Source organism: Phaseolus vulgaris, chromosome 10, assembly GCF_051622355.1.
Source record: "Phaseolus vulgaris cultivar YP4 chromosome 10, ASM5162235v1, whole genome shotgun sequence".
NCBI classification, from domain to species: Eukaryota; Viridiplantae; Streptophyta; class Magnoliopsida; order Fabales; family Fabaceae; genus Phaseolus; species Phaseolus vulgaris.
The window spans coordinates 45,011,434-45,026,511 of NC_143507.1; the positions used below are offsets into that span (position 1 = coordinate 45,011,434).

The 15,078-nt window shown below is 27.9% G+C and overlaps 1 protein-coding gene across 1 annotated transcript; it reads right to left on the bottom strand.

The window, feature by feature from the left end:
• Positions 1-7,751: 7,751 nt before the first annotated feature.
• Positions 7,752-10,941, bottom strand: NHO1 (Actin-like ATPase superfamily protein). The gene is made up of 3 exons (XM_068621374.1): positions 10,232-10,941; positions 8,596-9,556; positions 7,752-8,122 (listed from the first exon to the last, which is right to left on the bottom strand). Exons 1-3 carry the CDS (start codon positions 10,588-10,590, stop codon positions 7,877-7,879), a joined length of 1,566 nt encoding a protein of 521 aa, XP_068477475.1. The 5' UTR covers positions 10,591-10,941; the 3' UTR covers positions 7,752-7,876.
• Positions 10,942-15,078: the final 4,137 nt, after the last annotated feature.

Below are 15,078 nucleotides of genomic sequence, written 5' to 3' on the forward strand. Positions count from 1 at the left end.
AGAAAAACGGAGTTTCTTTGGGTGTTTGTAAAAAATGGTCGAAAAATAGTGGAACATTTCTTTTAAATGCTTTGTCTGTGTTGAACATGATGAAGTGTTTAATTTAAAAGATATTCATTACATTTTTGACAATTTTTGACAATTTGTCTGTTTTAAAAAAATTGAAACATATTTGTGCACATAAATATTTATTGTCAATTTATATCTTTAAATTTTACATTTTAAAAGATTATACGTATCGATCTGTTTCTCTAAATCTTACTCTCTGTGGTGAAGTATGACTCCGTTACAAATGAAAGCAACACGTTCTATGGATTTGGAGAGAAAGCTAGAGGGAGTGTGTCACTTTTTCTCAAAAGACACAAACACCCTTCACTGCATAATTTCTCTTTTCATTATTACTCTAATTACAGTGTTTAAGTTTTCTAAACAAATATTCAGTGGTAATGTAATCTTGCTTTGCTTCAGTGTATGAAATGGCGTGTGGCAGAAACAAAAAAGAAGAAGATACTATGAAGAAGAACAGAAAGGGAAACTGAAACTTCTTTGCATTTGAAACATACTTGAATACGTAGTTTGTAAGGTTGACAGGTAATTCTGTAACGGTTAAGCTGGGAAAAATATACTTCACATGCAAGAACTGTCTCTATCATCCTTCTGTGGAACAAAGAAAGAAAGAAAAATATGATAAAAAACATTAATGGGATATTCGTATGATTTTTTTTCAGAACTCTAAAACTGTTTATTACGTATTTAGACTCTGCATGAAAAAAACGATGAGATTTATGGTGGAGTGATTTAGCAGCACACTCTGTGGTTTTTACTGTGCTGTTTGTAATGAAAAGTTTGGGTTAAAGGGTTTTGGGTACTGTTAACGCAGCTTTTTTTTTAAAAGAAGAAACGAGGGAGCTTTTCTGATGAGTGGAACTTTGTATCTTTCTTTTATCCTTGCAAGTGAAAATTCATTATCATGACATGATTGACATCAAGTTAAGTTACCTTTTTAATGCGAGTATTATTCAAGTTTTGTGCCAAAAATCACGTGAAAGATTCAAAATTTCACTGCAATTACTGCTGCTGATTAATCAGGAATCCATTATGGTGTGTTTAATCTGAGGGTAAAGCACTTGACAGCACATGGGCATGCATGATTGGTTGCTACAGATGCAGCAAGACTTAGTGAAAAGTCTTTCTATAGTGCCATAATAACAATAATAGCAATAATAATACTGTATCTATATGGTCCACATGATCAAGATTTTGATTTGGCACCTGATTTTGTTATGTATCGATAATGTTGGTTAAATATTGAGTGTCGAGTGTTAAAATTTGACTTGAGTGTCGGAATATCTTCTTAAGTATCATTCGAGTTCGAAACGAGGTGCAGATCAACTGATCGACTGAAGAAGTATCTATGTATCGATAATGTTCGTTAAACATTGAGTGTCGAGTGTTAAAATTTTGACTAGACTGTCGGAATACCTTTTTAAGTATTATTCGAGTTTGAAACGAGGTGCAGATCAACTGATCGATTGAAGAAGTATCTATGTCTCGATAATGTTCGTTAAACATTAAGTGTCGAGAGTTAAAATTTAACTTGAGTGTCGGAATATTTTTTTAAGTATCATTCGAGTTTGAAACGAGATGCAGATCAACTGATCGGCCGAAGAAATATCTAAATCGTTCTCTTGATTCGAATTCTATGATAAAGTTGTTCATTTTGATGGAATTTAACTTGATTTCACTGTGTGATTCACTTGGTACTTGGTGGGGGAATATGAAGGGTGGTCCATATTGAATTTGAAAAAGGGCAATGAATGAATGGATGAATGAATGCATGCAATGTTAAGCTGGCATTGAATGATGAGTCATGGGGGGTCAGCTGAGCATTGAAACAAGAAACAAGAAACAAAAAGAAAGCTATTTTGCAGAGTTTCTGAGTTATGATCAGAGAGTATCAGCATGATGTGCCTCGTGATTCCCACTTTTTCTGCTCCAAAATCCATCACTCTTATTTTCATCTTGGTACTTAAGAAAAACATCAAACAGTTTAGTCCTATCAGTTTTGTTCATGTTTCTAGATTAACAACATGAAAATTATTTAACATTATTTTTGTTTGTGTTTGTGAGTTTGCGTGAAGAATTGCACTTTGACATTGGAGACAAAAGTTGTCTGAACTCAAGGTTCCATGATTTTGGCTTGGCATGGTGGTTCATGGCAGTTTCTTTGCTTTACTCTTGGATTGCTTTGCTGTATGATTTGATTTTTCTGACTTGTGACCCTTTTTCACAGTTTTGGTTTCTTACCTTTGCAGACTCTTCCTTTTCCACCTTTCTTCTATCTCCTTTTTCAATCACTTCTTCTAAGTTTATCAACATCAATAAAAGGAAATTAAAAGTTTGTACAATCATATCCAATTATGGCAACAATAATACCAAAAAAAAAGGAGAATAAATGTCAATGATTTATATCATACATTTTGGCTAAATAACAAACACATGCTTCAATCCTTCCATGTACTTCTATTTTTCTTCTTTTTCTCTTAACTCTACAAGAATAATATTAATATTACTTTATATCATGTATCTCTTCATTTTAAGAATTATGAAAAAAAATATTTTTTTTCATCAAACCCATAGAAATTAAGTTTATTTATGTTCAATTTCTTTTGTAATTTTACATCAAATGATCTAATTTTTTCTTTATATTTCATAAATATATCTATTTTATTTATTACAAAGTGGACTTTAAACCTAATTCAATTTCATAAAACCAGCTCATGAGGTTGAGGTTTGTACCCACTTATATACAATGAAAGACTTTAATCTCTAGTCGATGTGGGATATCCAACACACCCCCTCACGTCGAGACTGCCAACTCGTGCGTGGACTATATATTATGGGTGGTCCGATAGCGGGTGGCACGATAGGCCCAACACAAACACTCGCTAAGATAGACTCGAAATGACTCTGATACCATGTTACAAAAGAGAAACTACACATACAAATTATACATAAAATGATCTAATTTTTTCTTTATATTTCACAAATATATCTATTTTATTTAATTGTTTAATGATTTTTTTTATTTTTTACCAACATGATATGACATAATTGTAAAAAAAGCTAAAGCTCTTATTTTTAATATTAATGTATAAATAAATAAACACGTTTTAATGTATTAACTATACATCTAGAGTATACATAGTTTAAGATTTTCCTTAGATGAGAAAAGAATATTTACAACTTGTATACCATATAATACCTTTTGTAAAGTTAAATGTTGTTTACTAGTTATATTTATATATAAACAAACATATTGCATTATTTTATGGGAAAATTTGATAAAAAAGCATTAAAGTGTCATTTTATGCAAAATAATAATATTCTTTGTCTTTATAAAAAAAAATGTTGTATTGACAATACACTTCAAGTTTTGCTTAACTTCTAAAAAAAATCTTATTTGTAACACTGATAAATAAAAGAAAAATAAAGAAAACAAATGTTAACTAAATAATTATTCGATGGGTGATACAATAATTGTAACTTAATAAATTCAATAAATTTGTATTATATTTTTTTTTTCTTTGAATATTTTAGCTAAAAAACTTGAAATTAAATTTTATATATGTATATATATAAATTATTTTAGTTTATGATCATAGGACTCAAAAGAATATTTTAAAAAATTACTTGGACAAACAAATACAAAAACATATTAGGTATAAGTAATTTTATTTTACAAGCTGATTTTAGTTGAAGTTTGAGTATTTTAATAATTAAATGTAGTTTGGATAATTAAGATAAACTAATATAAAACCACTTTCTTTTTAAAAAAATCATTTAAAGAAAAAGAGAAACTCTCTTAATGCAAGGAATTTTCTAAAAATATAATTTAAACACTCCTTTTATGTTTATGTGGAAAAAAAATGCATTAAAAATGGTTGATAAATTAAATAATTAACTTTAAGTTGGATATATAAGTTTTTTAGAATGTGAAATGGTATGTTTGAATTGTTAAACGTTTATCAAGTGTGGATCGTAAATTATTACTAAATATAAGTGTGTACACTTAGTGCATGAAAATTAGGTGAAGTGAATAAACTTTTTAAGCAATAAAAAATTGCTTTTGTGAAAATTTTAGCATAATTTTGTACTCATAGTGGGTTTCTACCAAACACCCTATTAGTGAATGCATGAGGTATTAGTAGCTCTCACTAGAAAAAGTAATATACGATTACGAAACCGTATATATCTACCACCTATATCTGTATAGCAATCTATACATACTTCTTTCCATAAGGTATTTAAAAAGGTATATTTAGAAGTCATTAGTATTTCTCCTATATGCTAAATACAAATAATCGTAACATGATAAATGAAAGTATAAGTGAATGTTATGTTGTTCGAATATTCATTATTAATGAAATATTTTTATTTTTAATCGATATAGATATTTAATATTTTTAAGTCAAAATCTATTGTGAGTATTTTTTTAATATGTTATTTAACTCTTTTATTTTTACTTGTTCTTATTGTTCTTAAGAGAAAGAAGTGTTATTTTTTTTAGGTAAAAAGAGTAAAATTCTTGAAAAGGTGAATTAAATCTTTTGAGATGTGATCATCGAACTTTTGATGAAGATCGATGAAAAATCTATTTATAAAAGATTATCCGAAAACAAGATCTACACTAATATTACTTGTGATATTAGAATATAAAAAGTAGACTTTTAAGTTCTAAAATAAAGATTTAATACTAAAAGACATAGTTAGTTGTATAAATACTTGTTGGAAAACTCACATCAATTAGATATGAGGATAATTCATTATATATAAGTGGGTGCAAACTTCACCTCATGAGTTAGTTTTATGGGATTGAATTATGCTTAAAGTTCACTTCGTAATATGGTATCAGTACCATTTCGAGCCTATCCTAACGAGTGTTCGTTGGACTTATCAGACCACCTGTTATCGGACCACCCATAATATGTTGGAGAACCCACATCGATTAGAGATGAAGACAAATTCATTGTATATGTGCAAACCTCACCTCATGAGCCGGTTGTATGAGATTGAGTTTGGTTTAAAGTTCACTTCGTAATAATACTTAAATAATCTTTAATACTTTTTATTCTAATACTCGTTTGGTTATTAGTTTTAAATAAATAATCATATATAACTAAGAAATTTTATCAAAGTTATTTGAATATAGTTAAATATAGTAGCTATAAATACATAATTTATGTGAATATTGATGAAATTGAGAAAATGAAGAGGTAGTGTCTTTTTTGTAGTCAAAAGGAGCACTTATAGAAAACCATCGTTTTCAATTCCAATGAGAGTATGCAAATGATGCCAAGGTCAATCATAAGAGCCATTTGTGGAGGACACTATGATTGCAAAGTGTAGAGTGTTGTCTTAACTAACCATCACACTCTTATTTTAATTTATAAGTTTCTTAATTTTTGTTGAAAAATCGTATTAACAATCATTAATTTTTGTTAATAACAGTGAAAGAATTTCACAATGACAACCCATAGCCATTAACCCAAAAAGTCATTACATACAAATTTTAACATAAAATATAAATTAAAGTTTATCCTACATTGTTTTAATATTTACATCATATAAAAAATATATACTAGTTTTCTCTCTTCAAATTACAATTTAATTAGGTAGTGATTCGATTATATTATTATTAAATTAATTACATATAATTGAATATAATATTATACAATATTGTATAAAATAATTGCGTATAATTTGATAATTAATTTTCTTACCTAATAAGGGATTGAGCAAGTTGGTCTTAACCACTTCTTGTAAAAGGTTAGGATATTCGAAAGTGTCTAAATAAAGGTTAAAACATCCCTAAAATATCTCATTTTATTTTATTAATTAATTGTTAATAAAAAAACTATTTATATTTACTTATTCAATGTTGTATTTATTTACATATTGAGATTAAGTTATTTGTTCATAAATGGCATGTTTTTTTTAGCTCCAAGTCAATGGTTTATGGTTTGCTAGTAGTAGGACTGAAATATAAATAAAATATATTTCTATAAAGCAGTGAAATAATTATTTTTTCCAAATAAATATAGCATAAAAAGAAGGTCACGAAAACTTAATGTATTAAATTTATGTACAAGTATTAAATAAGAAGCTAGCATGAATCAACCTTTACTTATATATTAAAATAGAATAATTTTTTTTTATTTAAGAATATGTAAATGGGAAAGTTGAAAAAAAAATGATAACCTAATTTTAATTTTGAAATATTTAACTTCTTTTTCAAAACAATATCTTATGTGAAATAACAAAAATGATATCTTTAGATCAAAATACATTCTGAATTTAATATTTCAGAATACATTTTTATATTTAAGTTTCCGAAACCTTTTTCTGAATTTTGTAATTTTTTTCATTATTTGATTTTGTTTTTCGAAATTATTTTTTTTATTCCAGAATTGTTTTTTCCATTATAGGATTTTTTTTTTCAATTTTGTTCTGGAATTTCATATCCAGAACACAAAATCTATTTCAATTTTGTTTTTCCAAAATGTATTTTTAATTTTGGAATAAAGGAAAATTTTGTAAATTCGAAAATTGTTTGGTGCAGGTAAAAAATCATTGGGTGCAGAAAGTATTTGTCTTAATTTCGTTTTGGGTGCATAAACAGGGCCAAGGCCCAAAATGGGGTTCTTTTGAGAATTGCTGCATACGCACGAGCACGAACCAAAGCTTATTTCTTTCGCTTACTTATATTTTGGTACTAAAAAATTTAGAAATTTTGCATTTAGTTTCTAATAATATTTTTCATAACTTTGATCTCTGAATTTTTTTTATTTTGTATTGGTATTTTCCAATATATTATTTATATTGATATGATAAATTATTATATAATAGAAAACATGAGTTATTATAATAAAAAACTAGAGACAAAAAATCAATTTAAAATATTTCAAAAACTGTAAGAAAATAAATATAATAATAGAGATAAAACAAAATAAATACTAATTTCAAAGATCAAATATCTATGAATAATTAAGAACTAAAAATAAAATTATTAAAGACTAATTACAAATTTCTTAAAACTTTGAAGAGCTAAAAGCACATTCTGACAACAAAAATTCACAATTTGTTGAACTAACTCGTTAAAAAATTATTTTATCCTGTGTTGAATGTTCATGAGGAGAGATGCAATGTCAAACTCTGTAACCACTATCACAAACTGACACAAATATTATCCCAAATGAAATAATCTCTAAAAAATAAAAAAAATACAAATTTATATATTATATAATTATAAAATATATAAATTAATAATAAAAATTTATATGTGTTAGATATATTTCAGTTTTTTTTTAAAAAAATATTTTTTATTTTCATGACTCAAGGATTTATCTTATTTTTATTTTTATAATGATAATAAAAATTTATATAATAAATTTGAATTTTTAGAAAATTAATGTTTTTTTTTTAAAGTTACATTTTTCTTTTTAAAAGTTATATTTTTCTTTTTAAAAGTTATATTATACTCGTAATAGAATTATCAAAAATCCGAGTTACCACATTTGCTTCCTTATTTGTTAGGATTTTCCTAGTCTAGGAGGAGTTTATGTTAAAGTAAAAGGTTTTCGATAGAAAGGATTACTAAGAAACTACCACTCATGTAACTCTTCTATTCTGTTCTATGTAATGTTTTTTTCTTCTTCTCCAAAATACAAGGAAGACAAAGGAACAACATAGAAACGTAATGTCAAATTTATTTGATGATTAACATGATTATTCCCTTCAACTTAATAAGGATAAAAGTAAAAAAAGCATGCCCAGAAGTGAAGGACATTGAAAAAGTGGAAGTGTAAAAAGACAGTCAAATAGCAAGATCAGCTAAGTCGAAAGTTCTAGTAACAGCTTTGCACCAAGATTCAAATTTCTTTTTCCTTACTTCCTCACTCATTATGGGACGGAAAACTTTAGCATTCTTCATCTTCTCCCCGGAATTGAAAATATGTTCTTCTTTCCAAACACCAGTAGCCAACCCTGCAGCATAGGCTGCTCCTAGTGCTGTTGTCTCTATGTCAACAGGTCTAACTACTGGACTTCCCAACAAATCTGCCTGTAGAACATTATTAACAAAAAAACTATTCAGTTATGTTAAAAGTAAGAAAACATTTGCAACCTATGTAACACAGACAATTTATGTAGTACAGACACTGACTCTGACACGACATAGACTCTGATACGACACGGATATAGAGATACGTATAATCTTCAAAATGTAGGACACGAGGACACAAATATTTATGTGCACAAATATGTTTTTCATGGCTGGTTCAAAAGAATTTGTTCTTTTTTTTTAATCATAATAAAAATTTATACAATAAGTTTGAGTTTTTAGAAAACTAATGTATTTTTCCTTTTTAAAATTGTGTTAGAACTGTGTTAGAATTGTCACAAATTTCACAAATATTTTTTGAATTGAATACTTCACTAACGAGTGTCATACGAGTGTCGGTATTCGATACATATGTCCGACACGGACAACCAAAAAAGGATATTGGTAGAAAATAATATACAATTAGTTCAAACCTGAATCTGCATTAAGAGGTTGTTAACAGTTGCACCACCATCCACTCTAAGCGACAATGCCTCTTTTGAGGAGGATACATCTTGTGCTGAATCTTTATGCATTGAATTCAACACATCTTTCACTTGGAAACACATGCTCTCAAGCACCGCTCGAGCAATGTGAGCTTTGCTTGTGAACCTTGTCATTCCAACAATAACGCCGCGAGCATCATCACGCCACCATGGAGCATACAATCCATTAAAAGCAGGAACAAAGTAAATCCCACCACTGGATTCAACCTGCAATGCCAGAGCCTCTATCTCTGAAGCAGAGGAAATGAGGCCAAGACCATCTCTAAGCCACTGCACTGCAGCTCCAGCAATAGCAACTGATCCTTCCAATGCATAATTTGTTGGAGCTTTTGGCCCAAGCTTGAAGGCTACAGTGGATAGAAGACCATGTGATGATTGAACTATCCTTTCACCAGTATTTAGCAGTATAAAAGCACCTGTGCCATAAGTGCTTTTGGCCTCCCCAATACGGCATGCTTGTCCTAACATTGCAGCATGTTGATCCCCTAAACATCCAGCAATAGGGATACCAGCAATTGGCCATCCAGCCCCAATATCTCCTATAACTTCAGAATTACTAACAATTTTAGGCAAAATTTCAGAAGGAATTTTAAGAGTTTGCAACACAGATTCATCCCACTCAAGGGTTTTTAGATTCATCAACATTGTCCTGGATGCATTAGAAACATCAGTAACATGCAATCCCCCCTTTACACCACCAGTTAAATTCCATATCAACCAAGAGTCTATAGTTCCAAAAAGCGCATCCTTTTTCTTTATAGCCTCCTTCACAGCAAGCACATTCTCCATCAGCCACAGCAGCTTCAGTGCACTAAAGTATGTGCTAATGGGCAAGCCACAGCTCTCCACAAAGTGGTTTCTACCGCCGGATAACTCCTTTTCCAATCTCCTGTTTAAAACAAAATCAACATATAATCCATGAGACCATGACTCACAGTTCTCACAAAAAAAAAAACAGCACAGGAAAGAAACAGTGGCCAACTCCAAACAAGGACCATAAGTTGGACAGACAGACATAGCATTGGATTAGACAGGTCCATTAAAATAATATACAAACGAATCCATGCCAAGTATATTAAAAATGATGAAAAACTACCCCACAAAATTGTAGCAAATGATTTGAGATTCTTGAGCAGTTTATACAAGTATACACACACATTCCTGTTTCAATTCATGTTGAATCACACTAAATTCATTTCCTTTGTTAAGTAACTCAACCTCATAAAACCTTCACAAAATAATGCAGTTGAACACTAGTATACTATAAAATGCTCTAATATGTAGTTGATCGAGTTTACAATCATTTATATACTTTTAGTCGATTTCAAATCTCAAAAGTAAAAAAATGTTTTCATTTTTCAATTTATTTATGCGATCTTAGGGGTCTAAAAATATTGATTTTGATAGTTTATCCAAACACACACTCCCATGTTGGATTCCCTTTGAAAAAATGATTTTGAACAGTGCATATTCGCCAGAGATGGATTCAGAATCACAAAAAATCACCAGGTGAAAAAATCACAAACCGAATCATAGCTCTATAAACAGAACAACAAAAGAGGACCTGCAAATGGAAGAAGTGCGAGCGTCCATCCAAACGATGGCGTTGTAGAGAGGAAGACCAGAGGATTTGCTCCACACAACAGTGGTTTCTCTCTGATTGGTGAGACCGATCGCTCTGAGTCCCTTGTCGACGTTGAAGCCATCCGCGGTGGCCTTGTCGACGGCTTTGGCCACGCACACCTTCACGCTCTCCAAGATCTCCGTGGCGTCGTGCTCCACCCACCCCGCTTGCGGGTAGAACTGCGTGAACTCCACATGGTGGCATCCGATGACTTTACCCGCCGTATCGTAGATTATGAACCTGCTGCTGCTCGTACCTTGGTCGATGGCGCCAACGAACACGTCACCCTCCGACGACATCGTTTTCGATGTTATTGTTGTTTATCACCGCAGAAGAACACAACACCTTTGCCACCGCCAAACAAATCAAGTGCCTCTGCGTTTGTTTGATTTGATAATTTATCAGAGTTGACCACAACACCGGTTCCTCGGAAATGCAGAAACTGGTCCTTTTTTAGGAAATTGGAACGATGATTGGTTCCGGAGTTTATATTAATTTATCCATCGTGTAATAATAATCTCGTATCCCAAACTGTTATTATCCTATTCGTCAAACCAAGCATCTCCGCATTAAACGATAAAATCGAGAAGATCCACGCATTGAAAGAAAAGATGTGGATTATGTTCAATCAGATGTAACCAAACAGAAATGAAAAAAATTAAATATACTTCTTTATTATTAATATTTTTAATAATACTATTTATTTTATTAAAATAAATGAATATACAAATATTAATACAAAATTAATCACGTAATTAATTGTATCATATATCATATAATATAATGTATATCATACGTCTTTTATTATTTTTTATTGTTTTTTTTTTTATCGGCATTATTTTTATTATTTTTTATTGTAATAGTCTTCCCTTTTCCTTTTATGTTTCATATCTCATACCTTATATTTTTTATTTTATTTTTGGCTTATTGCTATATCCAAATATATTTGGGAAATAAATTAATAAATTTTAATTATTTTTAGATAATTTTTTATGGAACAATCTTCAATTTTTATATAATTTGTTTTTATGTACGTTAGGATTGTTTAATATTTAAATTTTAAATTGATAAAAATTAAAGCGTCCTATTATAGGATTAATAAGGTTTAAACGATTTGTCCACTTAAGATGACTAGACATATAACGAGAATCTAAAATAATTCTAAATATTATTTATTGATAATTAAATTGTACTAGTATCATATTAATGATAAGATTAATCATGATATTAATATTAATTCAGGTCCATTGACTCAAAGGTCCAATAAGATCATATAAATAAGTTTACTTGTTGTTATATAGAGGTACACATCTTACAAAACATTTATTAACTCTGAGTATTAATTTGAACATCGAATATATTGAAGATCGAAGACTATATAGAGGTACACATCTCATAAAAACATTTATTAACTCTTGAGTATTAATTTGAACGTCGAATATATTGAAGATCGAAAGTCATACAGAGGTACATATCTTATAAACATTTTTTTAGCTTCGAATATTAATTTGAACGACAAATATTTGGTACACTTACATTTATTATTGAAGATCGTAAGCTAATACGACGTAAAAAGTATCCATTATTATCTTTGTAAAAAAAATTGATTAAACAATCATCTATAATATTTTAAAAATAAGAAACTTCATTATACATTTTCAACATAAGATTGGATTTCTTAAGATTCAAATTTTAAATTGATAAAAAAGAGAGTAAAATGATTGAATAATAATCTATAATATTTTAAGAATAACAAATTTTATTATATATTCAGAATATAAGATTAGATTTCTTAAGATTTAAATTTTAAATTGATAAAATAAAATAAAATGATTGAACAAAATCTATAATATTTTAACATAACAAACTTCATTATATATTTTGAATATGAGATTGGATTTATTAAGATTTAAATTTTAAAATTAATAAAAAAATATAATGATTGAACAATAATCTATAATATTTTAAAAATAACAAACTTCATTATATAATCTAAACAAGATTAGATTTCTTAAGATTTAAATTTTAAATTAATAAAAATAAGTAAAATGATTGAACAGTAATCTATAATTTTTTAAAATAACAAACTTCATTATATAGTTTGAATATAAAATTGGATTTCTTAACATTTAAATTTTAAATTAATAAAAAAAGTTAAATTATTGAACAAACTTCATAATATATTTTGAATTTGTCATTATTTTATTTTAAAGATAACAAACTTCATAATATATTTTGAATTTGTCATTTTCTGATGAAATTTATTCATTTACAGAGTCTAAGAAGAAGTCATATACATATCAATGAAAACAAGAAGCCATAACAAAGTGTGTACTTTAGGATTCAAAATAGTGAAGAAGCGTAGGAGCAATATTAAAAGGATTCCTAGACGATGTTTAGTTTTTTATTTTAAAGACTACGATGCTCAAAGGATATGCAATGAAGGGAAAAGAAAAGATTCTTACGAGAGTTGTAACAAGATTGATGAGTCTCATGATTTAACTAAGAGTCTTTCGGATTTTGTCATTCCAGATGACATTCCAAAAAACATTATAAATCTCGATTCGTCTGCACTTGCTGATGAAGTATTTTCAAAATTTTTTGACATGGGATCAACCTCTTCAGAAACCTCTGATCATGGAAAGAACAATGAATGTTTTGAGTTGCATGATTCAATTGAAAGTATAGCTGACATGGTAATTCCAGGAGATATTCCAGATATAGAATCATTAATGTTAGAAAATTTTGTCTCAATGTCAAATTTTTTTATGGATATATAAAAACACTTTTATGTTAACTTATGTGTATACAAAGTATATTATTTCATATAAACACTCTTTAAATGTTAATGATTGAATTTAATCAATTAAATCAACTTATTTGTAATAAGTTAAAAAATAATAATTATTCATTGACCCCAAATTTATTCAACTATTGATAAAGGATATTCAAATCAATTAATTATTTTAAAGATGAATTAATATTAGTTGTGAATTAGTCACATATAATAATAACGTATTATATTAGTTGACTCATAAACTTAGTTGTTGTTGACTTTCTTACGTGCCTTTAAAATCATTTCTCATTTTCACCCATTTTCTTCTTTTCTTAACTACATAAGAAAAAAAGCGTTTTTAATATATTAATTTATTTTTATCATTAAGTTAAAATATTCCTTTAAAAACAAATAAACAACATATTTTTATAGTAATAATAGTTTTAAAAAACATCTTTTTTATCGACTGTGAACATAACAATTATTTCATATTAAAAAAAAATAGATAAAACTTTTCTTCCAAAAAATAATATTAATTTTAAAATATGCATTAAAGCACATACATAATTTTTAAAAATAATAAAATGTTAATAATTAATCATTACAAATTGAACACATTAAGGTGAATCCGCTAATTTGACACAGAACTCAACACATTAAATATAAATAAATGCCTATTTTTATTTTTAAAGAATAAGAACTATATTTTAATATATATTTAGAAATTAATTTTAAAAAATATTCAAATTATATATATATATATATGTTAACATAGTTGTTGGGAATTAAATGGTGTGTGGTTGTTGGATAGTTATTAGCTTACTATATTAGTTGGGGAGCACATTAATTAGTGTGCTTGTTGTTCAACTTCTTTTATGTCTTTGAATTCATTTCTTCATATCTCACCAACTTTTTTTTTCTTCTTTCCTCTTTAAGGTAAGTACTTATTTTCATTATTGGATCAATCTATTTTTTTTTATAACTGATTATTAAATAATATATTTTAATAATAATAATTTTAAAAAACATACTAATTACAATTTCTTATCGGCTGCTTATCTTATATTTAAAAGAAATAAAGTTTAGATACATATTCTCTTCCAAAATATTTTTTTTTTAAATTTTATAATATATATTAAACTTCATAAATAAATTTAAAAAACATACAAGATTTAAAAACAAAAAAATGTTAATAATTAAAAGTTGAAAATGTTAAGTGAGTTATTAATTTAGTTGGATTATGAACTTGGAGGGTCTGCATACGTATCCCACTCATGTAATGTATTCAAAATATAATCTAAATATTTTATAATTTAATCATTATTAATATATCATTTAATAACCATATACAAGGCCAAGCCTAAAAGATTGACTATCTTATGTTTTATATCCAATATAACATCAATAATAAAAAATCCAACAAAAGATAAATATTATACCATTGTAATATATACATGTGAAGGAGAATGTTTATACATTATGTAAATTTTGTAGGATGAAGGAATAAATATAAAATGGTTTTGGAATATGAATAAGAATATAAGTTAAATATGTTGTTATATATATATATAATTAATGATATATAAATCATAACTAATTTTTATCTTTAATTATTTTTTTCAAATGAGGTTTCTTCATCTCCATACCTTTTTCCCTCATCATGCCCCTCTATACTATTCCGGATTACATAATTTAGAAGTCATTTTTTAAATTTGTAATTAACTTCTGGATTACATAATCTGCAAGCCTTTTTTCATATGCATGATTAATTTATGGATTACATAATCCGGAAGTCTTATTTAGCTTCCGGATTATTGAGTTTCCAGATTACATAATCTGAAAACTACTATATGGAGATGACATAAGAAGAATAAAAATGTATTTTCATGTTGTGTATGGAGGTGGCAGAAGAAATATGGAGGTGCAAGAAGAAACAGTCTTTCCAAAGTTGAGGAGGAAGAAATCTGTGTGGGCTGGCCCATATGGATGGAGCAAGCGGTCCAAGCCCAAT